This window comes from Malus domestica, chromosome 03 (assembly GCF_042453785.1).
Source record: "Malus domestica chromosome 03, GDT2T_hap1".
NCBI lineage: Eukaryota > Viridiplantae > Streptophyta > Magnoliopsida > Rosales > Rosaceae > Malus > Malus domestica.
In genome coordinates, this window is record NC_091663.1 from 2,221,049 (window position 1) to 2,244,958 (window position 23,910).

The following is a 23,910-nucleotide window of genomic DNA, read 5'->3' on the forward strand; positions in this document are numbered from 1 at the left end:
ATTGCTATTGTGAGGCTAAGCCCATCCCTGCCTCTTTAGTGTAGATAATATCGTATGTTCAAAAAAAAAAAAAAAAAAAAAACAAGTTCACTTGTTATATGTAGAAACATATATTTCCAGTTGAATATCTACATATACATATTGATTTGATCATTTCTCATGATCATCACAGAAAAAGTTATACAAGAATTTTCAAAAGCTGGATTTGTTAGGCCTACACCAATTCAAGCTCAAGTATGGCCAATGGCTTTGTAAAGCTCACCAATTCATAAGCGCATTTGCTAATAACAACCACTCACCACAACTTCATCAATGATTCTGCTCTTGGCAGTCTAATTGCAAAGCGCGTTGCTTCAATTTATGAACCCCACGTATACCTATCTACCTAGGTTAATGGCCATCAATTAGGGGAAAAAAATAGTATGTTGAGAATACGGTCCAATACATCAAATCATACTATAATTAGTTAACATGAATTCAAAAGGATAAGTTTCAAGAGCTGGGGTCATATAATGCAACTCAACTACCAAAGTACCAAGATTCGCTGCATTAAAATTGACATTACATCAATATGCATGCTCTTTAATCTTTCTTAGCTACAGCCTGGGGAACCACGTGAATCGTGATGAAACTCCTACATGCTTACAAAATAAGGACGTACGTACTCGAATCTCTGTGCATGCATGGACTACTGTAATATTACTACGTGAATATTTAATGCTGCATGTGAATCCACTCACCAACGAAAAAAGAAAAGAAATTGGGAGTGAATATGTTTTAGCACACTCTGTAGTTTTGTCTCGAATGTACTCTACCTTTTTAGTTTCACCAATGTGAGATCAAAACGTTTCAAAAGTTTTAATATGTATATCTTTTCCCATGCCATATGGGGTCATATAACTTACGCCAAGTACAATTAAATTATTTTGGGATTAAACCATTGACTTATTACTAATTACACCGTTATTATCCCGTTATTTTCTTCAACTGAAGTCTTATCACCTGCATGTAAAGTAAGAAGTGTGGTTTTATTGAAAGTTGTCTTGCTGCAATTAGAAGAAAAAAAGGGATGCGCTATAAGGGCGGAACCAGAAATTTTAGTAGAATATATAGGGCTTTAGATGTCAAAGGCTAATTTCCACTGGCAGAGCCAATGAAGGCTCAGGAGGATCACTTGACCCTTTTCACTTTTAAGTTTTTGTTATATGATTTTATGTATTTGGTTTTTTTTATATCAATGTCTATAAGTTTTGACCATTTTTGTCCATTGAACAACATGATACTTTGATTTTTTTGACCCATAACTTCATAAATATAACTCAAGAATGAAATTTACCATTTTGTTTTTTTTTTCCTCTCTATTGTGTCAACTATCACTAATTAGCTAATCACCTAACCCTAATTATACAGTTTATGTCTAATGTCATATTAGAAATATAGAAGTAATTGATACTTAGTACTACGGTCTAATTGTATTTTTTTTCACTTGTGAGTAAGAGGTTTAAGGTTCAAGAATATTGTTTGTTAAAAAAATATATAAAAGTAATTAATATACATTCAAATTAAATCGTCTTTAAAGAGTTTTCAAATTATGATTTTGTTTTATTATATATAAGCTTTCATCATTTTTTTTTCTTTTTCACTTTAAGCTTATAGATATTTAAGGTCAACCCCCATAATAGAATCTTTGGTTCGACACTTCTAATTTCTGCGATGGGGTAAATTTAAGTATAAAGATTTTTAGCATTAAAATGTTGTAAACATATTCATATACGTTAATCTAAGTAATTTGAGTATAAAGATTTTTAGCATTAAAATGTTGTAAACATATTCATATACGTTAATCTAAGTAATTTGGTAAGGGTTTTGTACAAAAAATATAATTTAGGGTCAAATTGAACCAAACAATAATTTTGTGTTTACATGCATGTGCGTAAACTCGGATGTATAACAAGAAGCAAATACTGGGAAAGGTGATGACTGATGATACTTCATGCAGTTTAAGACATTGATGGCCATTAACCTAGGTATGTATATATATGTGAGGTTCATAAATTGGACATGATTGAGCCCTAAACCCTACATCGATCAAGTCTTCACTTAAGTAGTGTTTCTTCCTCGAACCTTCTGTTCTTAAAAAATACAAAGTGATGTTTCAATTTTTTTGCAAAGCTAAGATTTAACATATATTGGAGTGTAATTAGTACAAGGAATAGAACACAAAATATTAGAAAGAATTAGAAGTGTATTTCATGAGTATATTCGTTTATAAATATTTTGTCTCATATACGCCTTTGTAACATGAAGTTCCCTATTTCTTACCAACTTTTCCTTTATCCCTTGGCACCTGAAAATCTCTCACCAAACATAGCCGAAAGAAACTTTGTAAAAAACCCACATCAAAAAAGGAAAACCCGATAGCGAAAACCAAAAACGATTTATCTATCATTGAAAGACAGTTGTAGATAAACCGTTTTGCCATGCATATGATATGCACTAATTAGGGACCAATTGAAATCACCCTAATATTCTAATTGAGAAAATTAGTATCTAGTCTCTATTTACTAATGTTCATTGACTGAAACTTTATTAGTTTTTAGATTTTAGTCAAAGTACCTAGCATTAATGCAATAATAAATTTACATGTCATTTACACAAGTTTTAAAATAAAAATTAATAATTGATTAGGGTTTTAATATTCACACCTATATTAAACTCCTAATTAATTTTCAATTCAAAATATTTCAAGAGCTGGGGTTGAAGAAAATAACGGGATAATAACGGTGTAATTAGTAATAAGTCAATGGTTTAATCCCAAAATAATTTAATTGTACTTGGCGTCAGTTATATGACCCCATATGGCATGGGAAGATATATATGTTAAAACTTTTGAAACGTTTTGATTTCAAATTGGTGAAACTAAAAAGGTGGAGTACATTCAAGGCAAAACTACACAGGGTGCCAAAACATGTTCACTCCCAATTTCTTTTCTTTTTTCGTTGGTGAGTGGATTCACACGCACCATTAATATTCACGTAGTAATATTACAGTAGTCCATGCATGCGCAGAGATTCGAGTACGTACGTCCTTATTTTGTAAGCATGCAGGAGTTTCATCACGATTCACGTGCTTCCCCAGGCTTTAGCTGAGAAAGATTAAAGAGCATGCATGTAATGTCAATTTTTATGCAGCGAATCTTCGTTCTTTTGTAGTTGGGTTGAATAAATATCTTGGTACTATGGAGTTGAGTTGCATTATTATATGATCCCATTAAGTCTTATCACCTACATGTAAAGTAAGAAGTGAGGTTTTATTGAAAGTTGTCTTGCTGCAATTAGAAGAAAAAAAGGGATGCGCTATATATATAGGATAGTATTTTAACAATGGTGGCTTCTGCCTTGAAAATATACTTTGGTGTGGGAAAATAAGGGCTTTAGATGTGAGCAGGCTAATTTCCACTGGCAGAGCCAATGAAGGGTGACGAGTCACTTGACCCCTTTCACTTTTAAGTTTTTGTTATATGATTTTATGTATTTGGTTTTTTTTATATATATCAAAGTCTATAAGTTTTGACCATTTTTGTCCATTGAACAACATGATATCCATGTTAAGTTTAATCGAATAAATTTACTAATGTTATTAAGCCTAATATCTATTATTTTTTGTGCCGTTTTGAAGAATGGACCCATATTTTGGTACTATAAATTTTTTGTTAATTTTTATGAATGTACCCATGTTTATATACATATATATACACACAATATATTGGAGAGTATATTTTATATTTTAATATTTTTAATCCACACATTATGGGTTTTTGTAATTTAAAATCTCATTAATACAAACAACTATAAATTTTAATATTTAATTTAAAAAATATAGTAACCTACATAGAAATACATACACATTAATTTCATGGATTTCGATAAAAAATTGAAACCCAACAAAATTCCAGTAAAAGAATATCGATAATTAGGGATCGCATTCAAAATTAGTATCTAATCCCTATTTACTAATGTTCATTGACTGAAACCTTATTAATTTTTAGATTTTGGTCAAAGTCCCTAGCATAATATGCAATAATAAATTTACATGTCATTTACACAATTTTTAAAATAAAAAATAAAAATTGATTAGGATTTTAATATGGAAAAATTAGTATCCGGTCCTTAGTTCTTACTGATCATTGACTAAGACCTTATTAATTCTTAAATTTTGATTCAAGTCCCTAGCAATAATGTGATAATGAATTTACATGTTTATTATATAATTTTTTAATATAAAAATTAGTAATTAATTTAGGGTTTAATATTCACACCTCTATTAAACTTCTAATTAATTTTCAATTCAAACATTTCCAAAATAATAAAAAATTAAATTAAATTAAGTTTGTACCTATTAGTTTTTTTTTATACATAAAAAGATTCTGAATTTTTTAATCTTAAATGTACCCATTCATATAATTTTTTAATTTTTTTAATCTTAAATGTACCCATTCTCAAATATATCAATTTGTTATATGTAAAATGTACCCTTTTTTCTAATATAAAATCCATTCAAATTTTTTAATCCATGTTTAAACTTATATGGATACATTCTTTTTCGTTGATTTAAGAATGTATCCATGTTTTGGTACAATAACTTTTTTTGTTAATTTTGGTTAATGTACCCATACATATATGTACACTCACACAATATATAATAGAGAGTATAATTTATATTTTATTATTTTTATCCAATAAATTATGGGTTTTATTTAAAATCTTATTAATATAAACAATTACAAATTTCAAATTTCAATTTTTAATTTTTAATTTAAAAAATATAGTAACTTACATTATTACATTAATGTCAAGGACCTCAATAAAAAACTAAAAACTAACAAGTTTTCAATAAAAAAATATTGATAGCTAGGGACCGCATCTAAAGTGTCCCTTTTAATATTCACACCTTTATTAAACTCCATTTTAATTTTCAATTCAAAATATTTATAAAAAAAATAGAATTAAACATGAGTTCAAAAGGATAAAGTTTCAAGAGCTGGGATCATATAATGCAACTCAACTACCAAAGTACCAAGATATTTATTCAACCCAACTACAAAAGAAGGAAGATTCGCTGCATAAAAATTGACATTACATGCATGCTCTTTAATCTTTCTCAGCTACAGCCTGGGGAAGCACGTGAAACGTGATGAAACTCCTGCATGCTTACAACATAAGGACGTACGTACTCCAATCTCTGTGCATGCATGGACTACTGTAATATTACTACGTGAATATTAATGGTGCGTGTGAATCCACTCACCAATTTGAAATCAAAAAGTTTTAACATATATATCTTCCCATGACATATGGGGCCATATAACTTACGCCAAGTACAATTAAATTATTTTGGGGTTAAACCATTGGCTTATTACTAATTACACCGTTATTATCCCGTTATTTTCTTCAACTTAAGTCTTATCACCTGCATGTAAAGTAAGAAGTGAGGTTTTATTGAAAGTTGTCTTGCTGCAATTAGAAGAAAAAAAGGGATGCGCTATAAAGGGCGGAACCGGAAATTTTAGTAGAATATATAGGATAGTACTTTAACAATGCATGGCTTCTGCCTTGAAAATATACTTTGGTGTGGGAAAATAAGGGCTTTAGATGTGAGAAGGCTAATTTCCACTGGCAGAGCCAATGAAGGCTCAGGAGGATTACTTTCTTTTCACTTTTAAGTTTTTGTTATATGATTTTGATGTATTTGGTTTTTTTATATCAAAGTCTATAAGTTTTGACCATTTTTGTCCATTGAACAACATGATACTTTAATTTTTTGACCCCTATCTTCAGAAATATAACTCAAGAATAAATTTACCATTTTGTATTTTTTTTTCTCTCTATTGTGCCAACTATCACTAATTAGCTAATCACCTAACCATATTTATACAATTTATGTCTAATAATGTCATATTAGAAATGTAGAAGTAATTGCCACTTAGTATACAATCTAGTGGTATTCACTTTCACTTGTAAGTGAGAGGTCTTAGGTTCGAGAATATTGTTTGTTAAAAAAAATATATATATATAGAAGTAATTAATATACATTCAAATTAAATCGTCTTTAAAGAGTTTTCAAACTATGATTTTGTGTTATTATATATAAGATTTCGTCATTTTTTTTCTTTTTCACTTTAAGCTTATAGATATTTAAGGTTAACCCCCATAATAGAATCTTTGACTTCGACACTTCTAATTTCTGCAATGGGGTAAATTTAAGTATAAAGATTTTTAGCATTAAAATGTTGTAAACATATTCATATACGTTAATCTAAGTAATTTGGTTAGGGCTTTGTACAAAAAATATAATTTAGGGTCAAATTGAACCAAACAATAATTTTGTGTCACTAGTAGAAAAACATGTTTGCGCGACGGAATCTTACGCGACGTCGTCAATTTCGTCGCGCAAAGTTGTTTTGAGCGACGCACAACACAAAACGTCGCGCAAAGTCCTTTTGCGCGACCGCACTTTGCGCGACGTCAGTGTGCGTCGCGCAAAGTTATTTTGCGCGACGTCTTTACTAGTGCGTCGCGCAAAGTTATTTTGCGCGACGTACACTGACGTCGCTCAAAGTGCGGTCGCGCAAAGTTCTTTTGCGCGACGTTGTCGTACGTCACGCAAGATATTGGCGCCAAACAAAGAATGATTTACCGCTTTTTTGTCAATTTTGCGTGACGTACGTGCATGTACGTCGCGCAAAAGTGACTTCGCACGACGCATATTCACGTACGTCGCGCAAAGTCAACGACTTTTTCAGTTTGGAAAACAGAAACTGCAAACCCAGTTGCAGCAACTACATCCTCCCCCCCCCCCCCCCCCCCCGAATCTCTCTTCAAAACCTTCTCTAATCCCTCCCATGCTCATAAATTCAACATACAAATATTTCATCTCATTTCATCATGCAATCCCTCCCTTGCTATTTGATGGTCTTTGATTTGGAGTAAGTAAATCTAATTTAGCTGTTGAGAATTGAATTTTTTTTTTTTTTAGAAACATGAACTGAATACTTTTGATGGGTTATATATATGAAGGTTTCAATCATTTGTTTTGAATGTTTATTGTACAATGGTATAGAATCAATTGAATTTCATGAGAGAATGCTTGTTATTTGGATTGTGTTTAGTGGTTTATTGAACAATTTAATTCAATATGAGTTGGACCCTATGAGTCTCATTAGGATATGCATCTGTATGCAAACTGCCTCAAAGTTGTTGACTTGCCTTCAGTCACTAGGAAATATGTTAGTCTTGGGGTCGTCGTAGTTACAACAGAGAACAAGATGTCTTCCCTGTTAGTTTTTTTGTTTTCAGAAGACAATGGTAGTGGATATATTCTCATCTTACAACGATAATTTAAACTGTTATTTTAAGTTCTAACCCACCCAAACCATAATCTGTTTCAACTATAATATCACACTACTAAGACATCCCATGTGATACAAAACTGACGTTTAAGCAATAATTAGTTCTCTTCTCCACAGACAAGAACTGGCAAAATCAATCATCTGACAACTTCCATTATACAACCCCCGTGTGTCTACTTCTACTTCATCTTTGTATTCTTCTTTTTTTTTAGTTATTTCCTAGAGCCTTCCCTTTGGAATCATCCAATTTGGATTGTACGTTTTCCCTTCAATAATGTGTTAATTGTTGAGATTGAATTGATGAGTATTCTACTTTCATTATTTTGCTTTTTCAAACGAGCATATGGTCAGACCTAGTGGATACTTCATCATTCAACCTCTTTGGAATCATCTTTACTAGTTAATCACATTTTGTAGAGATGAAACACATCAGATTTAATTTGGTAGACACGTTCTAATGAAATAAAAATCTATGTGCCTTGTGGTTTTAATTTAATTTGATTAATCATTTCTTTTTATGTCAAACTTGGCAACCTATTTGGAATCATCTTTACTTATTAATCACATTGTGTAGAGACGAAAGATTCCAGAGTTTCTATATATAAGCGATGTTATACACTAAACTACATTAAAATGCGGAGAGATAGATTAAAATTTGAGTGCAAACGAGCGAACACACTACCCTAGTCAACTTATTTAAGCTTATATATGCAAAATACACCATATTTAGTTTACTAGTCGTATTACTCTTAAATAATAAATATGTGTTTGCCTTCTGGTTTATGCAACGAAAAGATATACAGAGAAAAGAATGCTATAACATTACGGTATATCTTTCATTTTTCTTTTGGTTGTACTGAGATCATTGGTTTCCATGTTTCCTTCACATTATTAGACAGTCAGTTTAAGGATATTCTTTAATGTAGACCAACTTGTTTATAATAACCAGATTTACCATGGTAACATACATTTTAGTTTTTACAGTAAATTGGGTTTTCATTTTTTACTTTTATTGTCCATGTTAATCAGCACACTCTTACACTGCTATGGTAATGTTCATCACATGGACCCATGAATGCTTGTTATTTGTTGCAACTTTACATTACAATGAAAATGAAGTCTAAGATGTTTTCTTGTTATGTTTGTGCTACTAGGCCAGCATGCCAAAGCAATATCTTCCCGTTTTAGGCCAACCAATTGCATTATACAGGTAACTGACTCACACTCTCTCAGTCAAACCACTTAGGGAACTTTTCTAATTTTAGGACACAACTTATCAAACCAACCACAATGCGTTTTTTTTTTTAATTAGCTGAATGTTTATATGGTGGATTATAATGATGAATAAGCAGTTTCAGTTTGTAACTTTAGAAGGATTATAAAATGAATGAACTATTTGGACTATTTGGCTGCAAGACCCAATTGCTTATAGATGCGTAAAGTGAAATAAAGGGTGCATAAATCACTTTATATTACAATGAAAATAAAGTCGCAGAGAAATTTAACTACATTTGAGATGTAATTATTGTGATTTAGTTTATTTGTATGCACATATTTTTGTACATCACCTACAAAATTGTTGTGTTGTACGAAGTTAATACTACTTAACTTCGTACACTTTTTTTTCAAGAAAAGCTTAGTTTCCCGTTTGAGAATTAGTTGGATTTCGTGCATGGATGCGAAAGCATGACTACGGTCCAATTAATTCTTGAATTGTCCCATTTTTTGGACAATTTGGGAATGCATAGTTATGTGTTGTAGTTTGCGGTTCACAGATTAGGTTTCGATAGTGGAAATTTTGGTAACATTTCCTAATGTTCTTCGAGTACACGGTGGATATTATGTATCTACGGCGTGCACTTGAAGAACTGTAAGGAGATGCTGCCGAAATTTGCTCATGTCGAAATTTAATCCATTGGAATCGTAAATTACGAGACATAAATGTGCATTCCTGAATGGGATAGGGCCCTTACCGGAGGAATAAGGTGACAAGACAATAGTTGAAGTTGTTGTAATTCTTGTACTTTTATTGGGATTGCAGACAAAATGGACAAACAGTGGATACATAATCATAATAGATGTGCTGTTGAGTACTTGGATGGAATAGATGAGTTCATTGAATTCGCAACTAGACACAACCTAGGTTCAACTATCCGATGTCCGTGTAGAAGGTGTAACAACTCAATGTGGGAGACATTCGAAAATGTTCGATTTCATTTAGTAAGAAATGGGATGGTCGAGACCTATACTACTTGGTATCATCATGGAGAACGATTAGACCAAGCTTCGTCTTCATATGTGACACGAGTGGAGACTGTTGAATCTAATGTGGATCATAGTGAACAAGTTATGAATATCCTAAATGACGTTTATCCATACGCCTCAAGCAACACCAATCATGAACGGGGAGATGATGGTCGTCCAACCATGGACAGTGAGGCATTCAAAAACTATGAAAAACTATTGAAAAATGCCAAGCAAGAATTATATCTGGGTTGCGAGAACTTTTCGGTGCTCACAGCAATTGTGGAGTTGATGCATGGCAAGATCAAGTTTGGTTTGTCAAACAAGTGTTTTGATTACTTTTTTGGAGTTATCAAGAGGATGCTTCCAAAGGAGAATTGTTTACCTGAAGATCATAAAAGTGCCCAAAAAGTGTTGAAGGGTCTCGGATTGGGGTATGAAAAAATTCATGCATGTGTAAATAATTGTATATTGTTCTATAAGGAGAACAAACAGTTTGATAAATGCCCTGTCTGCAATGAGCCGAGGTTTAAAATGACATCACAGAATAGAAAGAACAAGATTCCACAAAAAGTAATGCGTTATCTTCCATTGAAGCCTAGGTTGCAGCGATTGTACATGTCGATGCATACCTCAACCGACATGAGATGGCATAAAAAAGGACGGGTAAATGACGATGTTATGAGGCATCCTGCAGATGGAGATGCATGGAAAGATTTTGATCGGATGTACCCTGATTTTGCAGCTGATCCACGCAACGTTAGATTGGGACTTGCCACCGACGAATTTAATCCGTTCGGGGTTTTAGACCAAACCCACAGCACTTGGCCAGTCGTCTTTTTCCTTATAATCTGCCACCTTGGAAGTGCATGAAAAAAGAATACATGATGTTGACTCTATTAATTGGCGAAGATCCAGGAAAGTCCATTGATGTTTATTTGCGGCCGTTGGTTGATGAGCTAAAAGATTTATGGGAAAACGGTGTTCGTACGTACGATAAGTATACTGGGCAGATGTTCACCATGCGAGCAGCAGTGATGTGGACAGTAAACGATTTTCCCGCGTATGCAATGGTTTCTGGGTGGATGACTAAGGGTTATATGGCATGTCCAATATGCAAGGAAAACGTAACATCGTCTTGGCATGCGAGAAAAGTTTGTTATCTTGGTCATCGTAGATGGCTCCCTTGGGATAACGAGTGGCGCCAGAACGATAAAGCCTTCCACGGCACAAAAGAGACTCGGCCAAGACCAAGAGAATGGTCCGGAGATGAGATTTTGGATCAGTTAAACCTTTTGGAATTTGGTCATTTCGGCAAAAAGGTCAGTAAGCCTAGACGAAGTACACATCTGAACTGGACGCACAAGAGTATGTTATTTGAGCTCCCGTACTGGTCAAAGTTAAAATTGAGACACAACCTTGATGTTATGCATATTGAGAAAAATGTGTTTGATACTTTGGTTGGGACAATTCTAGACATTGAAGGAAAAACGAAGGACACGATCGAAGCTCGCCTCGATTTGGAACGAATGGGCATTAGGTCATCCTTGTGGATGAAGAGAGTCGATGGTACAATGAAGAAAGACCATCCTTTTTTGTGGTATACATAATATTTTACGGACCCAAAATTTGTGGTATACATAATATTTTAATAATAATTTATTATTGTATATGTTATTTTTTTAAGCTTTTTTATTAATTTATTTCAAATAATCGCACTAACATGTATATTGTGTGTTTAACAGAAGAAATCTATTGCTGGCCAGAAAGCTCGGGAGTCAAAGACACTTCTCCACCATTCTGGTTCAAAGCCCTTTTCGTATAGGCTTGAGGCACGACGTGAGGTAAAAGTAAATTAACTTTGAAATTTTATACAATTTATTTATTATTATTGATTAATAAAATTTTCTTCATGTTTTTTTCTTCAGGAGGGTTCTATGTTCCCAGAGATCGACATGTTCGAGGAAGTTTACGTGCGACCTAATAATGAGACCACTAAGCAACTTCATGTAAGTATATGTAATTATTATTATTCTTATATGTAAGAATCGTTCAAATATTATCTATATTTTGTTATTAAACATTATATGTTTTTTCTTTATTATTACAGGCTACTATGGTGGAAAAAAGAGATGTTGTCCTCCACGAAGCAACATCGCAGCTTCCCTCAGAGACTCCGATCGAGGACGTCACGCTACCTGAGGATGTAGGTTTTCAGATCATGACTGATGTCCTGGATCAGAACTTCGGTCGTCGTCGTGGCAAGGTTGTTCGAGGTATGGGGAAAGCGCGAGTTCGTGAGACGGGTGCCTCTTCTTCCAGATCGAATACAGTAGAGGTCAATGCATTGAAGGAGGAAGTGACGCAGCTGAGGGCCGAGGGTGAGCAGATGAAGGTGCAGCTTAGGGCCCAGGATGAGCGGATGAAGGCCCAGGACGAGGAGGTGAGGACCTGTGTCGGGAGGGTGCAAGAACTTGTACAAGCCATACAGATGGCTGGCCTCCAAATCTCGCTACCAGCACCTCATCTTGCTCCACCTTCGACCTCAGACCCATTTTGCCCTGCCGATACCAAGTAGCTTGATGTATTAAACCAGTTCACTTGTAGTTTTTTTTTTGTTTGGACATCTTGTATGCACATTTTTATATATTTTATAATTAAATACTTTTGTTTGGTTAATTAATTATTCTTTAGAATTTAATTATAATATTGATCAAGAATTAAAAAAAAAACAACTCAAACCAAAAAAAAGGTTTTGCGCGACGCATACCATAGGATGCACGTCGCTCAAAGTACTTTGCACGACGTGCACGTACGTCGTGCAATCCTATAGTATAAGTCGCGCTAAGTACTTTGCACGACGCACGTGTACGTCGCGCTAAGTACTTTGCACGACGCACGAGTACGTCGCGCTAAGTACTTTGCACGACGCACGAGTACGTCGCGCTAAGTACTTTGCACGACGTACACATGCGTCGTGCAAAGTACTTAGCGCGACGCACGAGTACGTCGCGCTAAGAACTTTGCACGACGCACGTGTGCGTCGCGCTAAGTACTTTGCACGACGCACGTGTACGTCGCACTAAGTACTTTGCACGACGCATGTTATTGTTCGTCGCGCAAACCCTACCGTCACTGCCTTTGCGCGACGGTTAGCGCGCGACGAACCCTTCGTCGCGCAAACCCTTAGGCAACGACTTTTGGCTTTGCGCGACACATTTATGTACGTTGCGCAAAGTGTTTTTTCTACTAGTGTGTTTACATGCATGTGCGTAAACTCGGATGTATAACAAGAAGCAAATACTAGGAATGGTGATGACTGATGATACTTCATGCAGTTTAAGATATTGATGGCCATTAACCTAGGTATGTATATATATGCGAGGTTCATAAATTGGACATGATTGAGCCCTAAATCCTACATCGATCAAGTCTTCACTTGAGTAGAGTTTCTTCCTCTAACCTTCTGTTCTTAAAAAATACAAAGTGATGTTTCAATTTTTTTGCAAAGCTAAGATTTAACATATATATATATCTTCCCATGCCACTTGACCTAGAGGTCATAAGCTAGCTCTAAAAAAGAAGGGGCTTTTAGATCTAGGTCCAAAAACATAGAATGTTTTTAGGAGTGAGTCCAATTATCTAATTATATGTTTTTATTTCTTTTATATTTTCTAAAAATATTAAAATTCAATTAAAATCTTTTAATATTATGCATTTTCCAACTCCAAAATATCTAACTAATATCTTATAACAAAAAAAATTAATATACTAACATAAATCTATCTGCAAAACATTCTACCCTAACTCAAGTAGCAAATATATGAATATATATTATACTTATAAGTAAGATATGAAACCTAACTAAAAGGTAGAAAAAACACATAATATACCTACAAGCAAGACACAATTTGTGACAGGTTGACTATGAAAAAGAACCTGTCATATAGGTAGATAAATACAATTAACCTGTCATATAGGTTGATTATAAAAATTAAAATAAAATCTATAAATGGGTTAAAGTCGGAGGAAGAACAAGAAATAACAAAAATAAAAAATAAAAGGAAATAATCAAAGAGATAATTAGGAAGAAATTTGATTTTTACAATAAATTTTTTCATTGAAGAGATCATTCTTGATAATAAATTAATTAAATTTAAGGAATTGGACTTATTTTAATAAATTGGACTATTCTTACTATTGACTCAAAAAATTGGACTTATATCAAGTTTTCCCAAAAAAGAATTGGAGTGTAGTTAGTATAAGGAATAGAACACAAAATATTAGAAAGAATTAGAAGTGTATTTCATGAGTATATTCGTTTATAAACATTTTATCTCATACACGCCTTTGTAACATGAAGTTCCCTATTCCTTACTAACTTTTCCTCTATCCCTTGGTACCTGAAAATCTCTCACCAAACATAGCCGAAAGAAACTTTGTAAAAAACCCACATCAAAAAAGGAAAACCCGATAGCGAAAACCAAAAACGATTTATCTATCATTGAAAGACAGTTGTAGATAAACCGTTTTGCCATGTATATGATACGCACTAATTAGGACCAATTGAAAACACCCTAATATTCTAATTGAGAAAATTAGTATTCGGTCCATATTTACTAATGTTCATTGACTGAAATCTTATTAGTTTTTAGATTTTGGTCAAAGTTCTTATCATTAATACAATAATAAATTTACATATCATTTACACAATTTTTAAAATAAAAATTAATAATTGATTAGGATTTTAATATTCACACATTTATTAAACTCCTAATTAATTTTCAATTCAAAACATTTCAAAAAAAAAATTAGAATAAGTTTGTACCCCTTAATTTTTTTATAAAAGGGTTTCCAATTTTTTAATCTTATATGTACCCATCTATGAAACTTTTCAACTTTTAATTTTAAAATGTTGTGACATCCCGTCGTGAAATTTATTATATTTTATTCTTAACAGTGATAAAATTCCTAAAATACCCCTGAGATGCCACGTAGGCCTTTCACATGAACTTCAAATTTTCCTTTTATTTTTCCAGTCTTATTTTACTATTTTCGAACACGTAACCGTAAACAAAACTCAATTCAGAATTACAAGGAACAAGTTTTGTTTAAAACAGTATAAAAATACCATGCAACTCCAAAACTTGAAACCTTCCCTCGTGCAGCGCGCACCAATGCTGGGATTTTATCTGTGTCCGAGTGGGTCTTCTGCACTCAGAAGACACGCTGTTGTTTTTAGTGGAAATTGAAGTGAAATACAAGTAGGAATTAAAATAATGGTTTATTTGGGTTTTGAAAGCTCTATTTTTCGAGAGATTTTTTAGTTTGATCGGTACATGAAATGATATACCACGTATTATTATATAAATAGTATGATATATGTGTTAAAAAGTTAATAACTTAAATAGTAAAATTTCTCATAACTCTTATTAAAACACGTGATGTACCATTTGTGTTTCCGTCATAACAAAAAATTTCAACTATTTTTCTAACTCCATCTGACACCATCATTTTCCCTCACAACTCTCTAGCTCTCTCACTCATTCCGGGCTAGTTTCGTATTGCTGTGTTTTGAAAAAAAAAAAACTACTTTTGCTGTACTGTGAGAATAAGCTCATTTTTGCTGCTTCACGTTTTCAACTTTTTTTTCACCCAAAATTATGAAAATAAAATATTTTTAAATATTTACCCAACACTTTTTAAGCTCAATTTTTATTTATACTCACTTTTTATAAAAGTACATCAGTTACAAACCAGTACTTCCTCTCTCTTTCCACTCATCTCTCTCACTACCTCTTTTTTTTTTTTTTTTTTTTCATTATCAGTTCTCTCTCTCTCTCTCTCTGACACATACATACACACCCTACTTGCCCCGTGCACTCCCACTCCCCACCAATTAAAGTTATACCCCCACTTGCCCCGTGCCCAATTCTCAGATTCTCCGCCCTCTTCCTCCTTCCATAAATCCTACATTATTCTGCGTTTCTTTCTCTGTTAAAGTCTCTGCCTTTTTCATTTTCTCTACACTTTTGGGCTGATTTTCCCGGGAAAGATGAAGGACCCCCATCTGGGTTTCTGGGGTTGTTTACCTGGTGTGCTGCTTTTGTTCTTTTCTCTCTACCCACCATCAGCACACTCCCAGTCCGCCGGCGGCGATGACAGAGCAGCTATGGAAGCACTCAGCAAAAGCATCGGCCCCAACAGCCTCGGGTGATCCGGCACCGATTACTGCAACTGGGGACAAGTCAGTTGCACCAAGGACGGCAAGGTTTTTAAATCCAAATGGGCAATCAGAAACTCACCGGCACGCTTACATCGGAAATTCAAAAGCTTTCAAATTTGCAGCTTTTCCTCTCCTTGCACTTTCTTATTTCCCTCGGCACTACCCAAACTCAGCTGTAACCTTGCATGCATCATTAGAACACCTCTGTGTGTTCTGCCATTGAAGCCGATAGCTTCAAATCTCTGAAACTCGAACTCAGGTGAAGCTCACTGCCCTATTTTGTTTTGTTGAGTTGTTTTCATTCCAAATGGAAGGTTCTAATCTGTGCATGCACTCTATTCTTGTTTTCCAGAAACTGACGAGTGTGTTCGAAGGAAATCCGTTGAATCCGAAGTGGATTCGACTCGATTTCGTCTGTATTGATGCTCTGATGAATTACCTCAATTTCTGGTGAAGTTCTAGTTCAAAGTCATGTGGAACCGAGGTGTTTCACCTCTGTTCATCCTCTGCAATTAGTTCCAGAAAACTGGTGAACCTTCACCTGAGCAATTCCGATGAAATTCATGACAAACTTGCCCCAATTCATCTTAATCAGTCCTTTGGTAATTTTCTAAACCCTTTTTAGATGATTTTAATTGAGACCGGAATGAAAATCCCTATGAAAATAGTTGAACCGAAGCTCTGTAATTTTCTGGGAAAGTTATGCAGATTCCAGTGAACTCCGGTTATCGTGAAATCTAACGACCGCCGTTGGGTTTAACGGAATCTTCAACGGAAATGGTTTCATTAATCACGTTACATGTTAGAAATTGTACAACGGTAGAATATGCTTGTTTGGTGGGAAATTTTAGAAAAAGAATGATGTTGCGGTACTGTTTTTACAACAAGGACCAAACTGTAAAAATTGTTGAAGCTTTAGGGCTGTTTGGTAATTCTAAAAACTTGGGGGGCATTTTTGCAATTATCTGTGGTTAGGGGTAATTTTGTAAAATAGGACATATTATAGTTAATCTGTCCATTTTGTGTATGCTTTATGTTTAAGTATTTTGTTAAGTCAATGTGACTTGGTATAGGTACAGGCTTATTCGGTTTGATGAATGGCAAGGCTTATCAAGAGCAAGCAAGCTATGGTTATGTGAGTGGTTCTTTTGTTTTTATGTGTGTGTGTGTGTATATATATGTGATTTTTCCAACAATTGGTATTATATATTATAATGTGACATGTTATGTTTAGCTTTACAAATATACTTTTCGTACACTTTATGTTTTTAATATTATTTGTAAGCATAAACTTGTGACATGACATCCTTGCGTTTTACCTGCTCATTATTACATATTTGCACGGTGTCTCTTAGTTATTTGTATTGTCCTGGGCTATGAACTAGCTTCACATGCATCGTTTACATTCACTTTAGATCAGGAGTTAGGTGTCAGCCTGTTCTTTTGTATAATGTTTTGGACTTGTATGTGATGCGACTAGCGCAGCATATGTGATGTAGTACTAGAATGTAAAACATACACCCAGTCTGTTCCATTGTTTGAATATCTCTGCAGTGGACTTGTGTGCCTACATAAATTAATGAGCATTGATTTCTTATAATAATGGTTTGAGATTTAATGTTAATGAGCTATTAAACCTATTGACTATACAAATATCTTATTTGCGTGGATCACATTGTGCCATCTCGTTCTGGACTTGGTGGATTGTTCATCACGTAGAATTCTGTCTCCTTTTAGTTTCTCTCCCCTTACATCTCTTTCTATTTGGACGGTTATGGTTAGTGTTAATTTTTAAATAGCTAGAAGAAGATAAAAAACAATTTGTGAGAGGAGATGAGAGAAGAGGATCGAAATAAGAGGAGAGAATTGAGATTCTTTACTTCTATTCAACAACGTACGAAAATTATCTTGATTTTGGTCATGACTAAATGGTTGTTGAATCTTGCTTCGGAATAAATAGAATCAAATGACCCATGTTTAAAGTTTAAACCTTCCTCTGGAAGGTTGGAAGTCTACAAAAAGGCTAAGGCTTTACTTTTCCATTCTACCGTTCCACGTAGCGCGCTCTCTCTCCACATCTGGTAAGATCCTATTTTCTCCTTTGATGCGATCTATATTTGTAGTTATATTTTTATTTTGTTAATTTTTTTTCTTTCTTTTGTGTTTTATATGTCTTTTTTATCATGACAACAACACAAGTTTTCTAGTAAGATTTTTGGAGTGGAAGGGGTAAAAAAGACAGCATTGACACCACTTTTCACTAGTAAGTAAATGAACCAAGTGATTATTTATTTATTACTGAAAGTGGCGTTAATGCTGTCTTTTTCTACCACTTCCACCCAAAAAATCTTACTAGAAAACTTGTGCGGTTGTCATGATTAAAAAGACATATAAAACACAAAAGAAAGAAAAAAAAGTTAACAAAATAAAAATATAACTACAAATCTAGATCTCATCAAATGAGAAAGTAGGATCTTACTAGAGGTGGAGAGAGAGCGCACTCCGTGGAACGGTGGAAGGGAAAAGTAAAGCCTTGGCACTTTTGTAGACTTCAAACCTTCCGAATGAAGGTTTAAACTTTAAACATGGGTCATTTGATTCTATTTATTCCAAGGCAAGTATTCAACAACCATTTAGCCATAGCCAAAATCAAGAAACTTTTCGTTGAATAGAAGTAAAGAATCCCAATTCGCTTATCTTATTTCCATCCTCTTCTCTCTCTTCCTCTTACAAATTGTTTTTTATCTTGTTGTGGCTATTAAAAAATTAACACAAAACGTTAACGTGATCTAACCGTAACTGGTCAAATAGAAGGAGACGGAATGGAAGAAAAACTAAGAGGGGAGAGAATTCTACATGACGGACAATCCACCAAGTCCAGAATGAGGTGGCACAATGTGATCCACACAAATAAGATATTTGCGTGGTCAATAAGTTTAATAGGTCCGCAAACCTACGAGAGCTTGAAATGCTGTGTATATATGTTTTTCTTCCCCAAATTGAGTTGCTAACCATGTATAATTGGATTGGTTGGTCATAGATCACCTAGATTACATATAATATATATCGTTATTTTTCATATGTTCTGAGCTCAAAGTTGGGATTTTTGGTGTTAAAAAAAATCCGATCTTAGTTAAAAGTTAAAACGCACATTATAACGCATGAGTATTGTTATAGTCAGGAGAATTCAACCTCTTAACCAAGTCATTTGCATCATATATCTAGAAGGTACAAACAGAGAAGATAAAACTCCAAGAATTTCTAACAATTTTTGTTTAGAATCAATTAGGGTACGTACCTACCCCTATGTGTAACTTTCCCAAATGGAATGCGGTTTAATTAAGTACAAGAAAGTGAAACGTGTCATTTAGAGAAGAAGATTGTAGCACTGCTGCCTTTGTTTGGTTGAACTTGTTGAGCAATATTTATGCCAAACCCACTGATATTTAGTATTGCCCTCGTTTATGTCACTTTGTATTTGTACTTTGATCGATCAGTCTTCATTTAACTTCAAACTTTTCAAATTTAAGATTGTTAGAACATCTTGTAAGTTGTAACCTTGTTTTTGTTTTGTTTTGTTTTTTGTTTTTTTCATTTTTTTTAAAATATTCGTTTGGGCATCCACGTGATGTTGAACCTTTAACCCATTGTGTTTATATCCGGTTTTAGCGGAAACTACTTGAGTTTATTGGCTAAAGTTTGTTAATGGTGCGCTACTTCAACTTTTATTTTATTTTTTATTTTATTTTATTTTAATTAAGTTTGTTTTTCCAATAAACAATATATTTATATTAAGAGGTAGAGGATTTGGATCAAGCCACACAATAAAACAACCATAAGAAATTGATTACGATTCACAATCCATCGGACCCGAAAGTAAGACCTTCCCCTTGTAAGTGAAAGAGAAAAACCACTTAACTGGGTCCATAGTACATTACCTTCTAAAGGAAGGTTCATCGTGTGGTTATGCACAACCCACCAAGTGAAGGATGAGTTGCCATCATTTGATTCATGCAAAAAGATATTTGTGGACTCCACAAGTTTTTCTTCTTCCTTTCATGGACGGTTCACTATCCTATTTAACTGAAGCTATTCTCAAGATGTTCTTCACCGTCATGCTGTCTATTACATTAGAGAGGCTAAAACCATTCACAGAGACTATGAGAGAGAAGAATAATAATTGGAGAATAGCTTCTGTCGAATGTGAGAGAGCCCTTCATGGGAGGAAGAAGAAAAGTTCATTTTGCTTAGTGAAAGCAGAAATCATTCTGTTACTGTGGTTATGGTGCATTTTTCTTTCGTGCACCTTCCATTCCAAAATTTCATTTTCTAAAAACACAAATCAAAACATTTGACTTTGGGTGGTTCTTTCCTTCATCAAGCTCGCCATTCTCTATGTCGAACTTTCTTCTCTGCTACCTCACACCTACATCCCGTAATTCTTAATTCACTTGACAATCAATCTCTTTCTCTTCTTCGGTATTCCCCAATATCAGCATGTCGTCATATATCAACCATTGGTACACTTTTCCTTATTTTTTTCTCCTGCTTTCATTTGGTACATATATACTTTTTCACTCGTATGCATCATCAACTTGCACCTTTTGTCTTTTTATGAGGCACACGCACAGAAAATATATCTACATGTCTAGATCAAACTAAAAAGGAGAGAGATTTCAACACACGTGGAGAGATGACGTCATGCTGATAGTGGTGGAGGAGGAGAAGCTGATCGGGTGTTCGAGCGTTCAGTGAAATGTAAATTAGGGGCAACGAGGAGGTTTAGGAGAAAATTTTCATTATGACATGAATACAGATGGTACACTACATGTGTTTTTATAGAAGTGGTAAAAAAATTTATTTTTTAAGTTAAACTTTTTAAAACACATATTCTACTATTTGTATAGTGACATGTGATGTACCGTTTCGAGTATTGGTCACACTGAAAAATCTCTCGGAGATTTGGGGTGACAAAACTAAAAGTCTAAAATATATACATATATAAAACTAAATAAATAATAATTTCGAATCCCAACCTTGACAGCAGCCTTCCATATTTTCTAGACTTGGCAGAGAGATTGAACAAATTTTTTTTATTGGAAGCTAACTTATAAAATTTTCGTTCGGATCCATCCCTCTGCCAAAGTCTTTATCCCTTCCACGATAGGGCGGATTGCTGGCAAGTTTACAAAAGAAGCGTTGTTGCAAGCGTGGGAGTCTAAATTATATTTCTTTATCTAGGTTTACATATGTTTTAGTTTTGCCTCATTAGCATCAATTTCTTTGTCTCGTACAATCTCTCCAAAAAGGAACGCCTGGCTACAGCTTTATAAACTCGTTTTCTCTAACAAACTTTGGAATTATGTTTTCCTTTCCAAATTAAGTTACAAACCATGTATAATTGGATTGGATATGGTCACATAGTAAAGACTTTGGATGTTCAATTTTGTTAGGTATTTAATGAAATTTGGAGAGTTATTATTTCTTGTAGCGAATAAAATATCAAAAAAATTGGATCGAGCCCTGCTGAGTAAAGCAATTTAACCTTTGAATTGATCTCAAATATTCATTTGTATAATGCTATTATGTATGGTTTGAAAATTTTAAGAAAGCTAGACTGCCAATTATTTTTCACGTTATAGTGGTGGAGGAGGTCAAATGACAATGACAAATAATTAAGTGTATGTGAGTATACACGAAAGTTATAGTGGTGAACAAAAATTCTTCAAAAAACGCTCCTTTATATTTCTTGGCTTTATTTGTTAAAAAATATATATATTTTTTCGCACTCTATTAACAATATACTGATTTTTATAGCATTTACGCACACCATGTAACTTATTAAAATATTAAAACTTACATGAAATAACAACAACAACAACAACAACAAAGCCTTTTCCCACTAAGTGGGGTCGGCTATATGAATCCTAGAACGCCATTGCGCTTGGTTTTGTGTCATGTCCTCCGTTAGATCCAAGTACTCAAGTCTTTTCTTAGGGTCTCTTCCAAAGTTTTCCTAGGTCTTCCTCTACCCCTTCGGAACTGAACCTCTGTCCCGTAGTCACATTTTCGAACCGGAGCGTCAGTAGGCCTTATTTGCACATGTCCAAACCACCGGAACCGATTTTCTCTCATATTTCCTTCAATTTTGGCTACTCCTACTTTACCTCGGATATCCTCATTCCCAATCTTATTCTTTCTCGTGTGCCCATACATCCCACGAAGCATCCTCATCTCCGCTACACCCATTTTGTGTACGTGTTGATGCTTCACCGCCCAACATTCTGTGCCATACAACATCGCTGGCCTTATTGCCGTCCTATAAAATTTTCCTTTGAGCTTCAGTGGCCTACGATGGTCACACAACACGCCGGATGCACTCTTACACTTCATCCATCCAGCTTGTATTCTATGGTTGAGATCTCCATCTAATTCTCCGTTTTCTTGCAAGATAGATCCTAGGTAGCGAAAACGGTTACTTTTTGTGATCTTCGCTAGATTGCTCCGGTCATTAGTGTTGATAAGTATATAAATGGATAGAGATAGGAAAGCAAACACAAGATGTACGTGGTTCACCCAGATTGGCTACGTCCACGGAATAGAGGAGTTCTCATTAATTGTGAAGGGTTTACACAAGTACATAGGTTCAAGCTCTCCTTTAGTGAGTACAAGTGAATGATTTAGTACAAATGACATTAGGAAATATTGTGGGAGAATGATCTCGTAACCACGAAACTTCTAAGTACCGGAGTGTGGTATCGTCTTGACTTGCCTTATCTGTCTCATAGGTAGATGTGGCATTTTCTCTGGAAGTACTCTTCCTCCATCCAGGGGTGGTATCTGTAACTGGTGGAGATGCACAAGGTAATGTATCAATTTCACTTGAAGCTTACTTGTAGTTTCAGGCTTGGTCAAGCGCGATACAAACCATGTAGTAGGAGTCCCCCAAGTCGCCGAGCTAGGGGATCTGCTGAAAGAGGTGACAGACAAGGTAAGCAATCAGAGCTCCGGCTGATTGTTCACATTCTCCCTATCTTGCAGGCATCATGAAGGATAAAGAGAAGAAAAATGAGAAGAGATGATATGGGATACTTTTTCTTTTGAATAAGTAACTTTCCACAGGCTTATTCTTGAACTGGGCTTGAGGGTTTTCTGGTTTCCTCCAGAGTATAAGGCCGACTGAAGAATTTGAGGGTCAAAACAAGTCCATCAAATCTAGAGTACGTTCGACCCTGCTGATATGGGATACTTTTGCTTTTGACAGAGTAATGGATGTATCGGCACGTGTGCTGTTACGCTTGTCTCCACATGCTTCCTTGTATCCTTCTCACTTGCCCTATCTGTTCCTCAGGCAGATGCGGTATCTTCCCTGGAAGCATAAGATGTTGAAGATGAGTACTCGAGAGCAATGCCAGGTAAGTAATCAGGTAAGGGGTTCCAGGCAGTCAGTTCCTGGCTAGAAGCTTGATTCCAAGTGCTGACTGATTGCTCTCTTTCTCCTTGTCTTGCAGGTAAGAACAAGGCCAAAGGAAAAGACAGGGAAAAAGCATGATATGGGATACTCTTGCTTTTAACCCTGATGATATGAGATATTCTTGCTCTAGTATAGCTTGTTTACAGAGGTATTATCGGGGGGAAAGAAAGCTGAATATTTCGAAAGGCTTCGTTGGGAGTGCCCTCTCAGATAAGAGGAAGGGTTGAGCATTTTTGCAGGTCTGCCTGTCCGTTGGGGATGGAGGTCGACATATATAGGAGTCTCTCTAACATCAAGTAATAATTCTATTCCTTTACCCTGCTTGGTCATAGCACGGTAGTAGGAGCTGCCAGCTTCACATGTTTTAACTCTGTCATAGCACTTTGAAAAAGTGGTCTGTGGTATCTGGAAAGCTGATGTTGCGTGTGAAGATTACAGACAAGCTTTATCCAAGGAGATCCAACTCTTGAAGTTGGGAAAGTGGTGCCTCTTCGGTTTTCGAACAAGCAATCATGTCGGGGATCTGGCTCTCGAGATTCGGAGAACGATGCCTCTTTG

General features: G+C 34.8%; 2 protein-coding genes and 1 long non-coding RNA gene across 3 annotated transcripts; all 3 read left to right on the top strand.

Moving 5' to 3' along the window:
• Window positions 1-9,454: 9,454 nt before the first annotated feature.
• On the top strand, window positions 9,455-10,525 carry LOC139194328 (uncharacterized). Its single transcript, XM_070818637.1, has one exon. The coding sequence runs from the start codon at window positions 9,455-9,457 to the stop codon at window positions 10,523-10,525; it is 1,071 nt and encodes a 356-aa protein (XP_070674738.1).
• Window positions 10,526-11,266: 741 nt separating this feature from the next.
• LOC114826347 (uncharacterized) lies at window positions 11,267-12,331 on the top strand. The gene is made up of 4 exons (XM_029106463.2): window positions 11,267-11,286; window positions 11,398-11,496; window positions 11,581-11,661; window positions 11,763-12,331. Exons 3-4 carry the CDS (start codon window positions 11,590-11,592, stop codon window positions 12,228-12,230), a joined length of 540 nt encoding a protein of 179 aa, XP_028962296.2. The 5' UTR covers window positions 11,267-11,286; window positions 11,398-11,496; window positions 11,581-11,589; the 3' UTR covers window positions 12,231-12,331.
• A 3,208-nt stretch (window positions 12,332-15,539) lies between these two features.
• Window positions 15,540-17,121, top strand: LOC103416514 (uncharacterized). The gene is made up of 3 exons (XR_011579099.1): window positions 15,540-16,137; window positions 16,231-16,480; window positions 16,952-17,121. It is a non-coding gene; the product is annotated as an uncharacterized lncRNA (long non-coding RNA).
• The last annotated feature ends 6,789 nt before the right edge of the window (window positions 17,122-23,910 follow it).

Excerpts from the sequence above, each read along its gene's own strand:
- LOC139194328 (XM_070818637.1), top strand. The coding sequence starts at position 9,455 with ATGGACAAACAGTGGATACATAATCATAATAGATGTGCTGTTGAGTAC.
- LOC114826347 (XM_029106463.2), top strand. The coding sequence starts at position 11,590 with ATGTTCCCAGAGATCGACATGTTCGAGGAAGTTTACGTGCGACCTAAT. Across the intron at positions 11,662-11,762 it reads AGACCACTAAGCAACTTCAT|GCTACTATGGTGGAAAAAAG; the intron begins GTAAGTATATGT and ends TTATTATTACAG.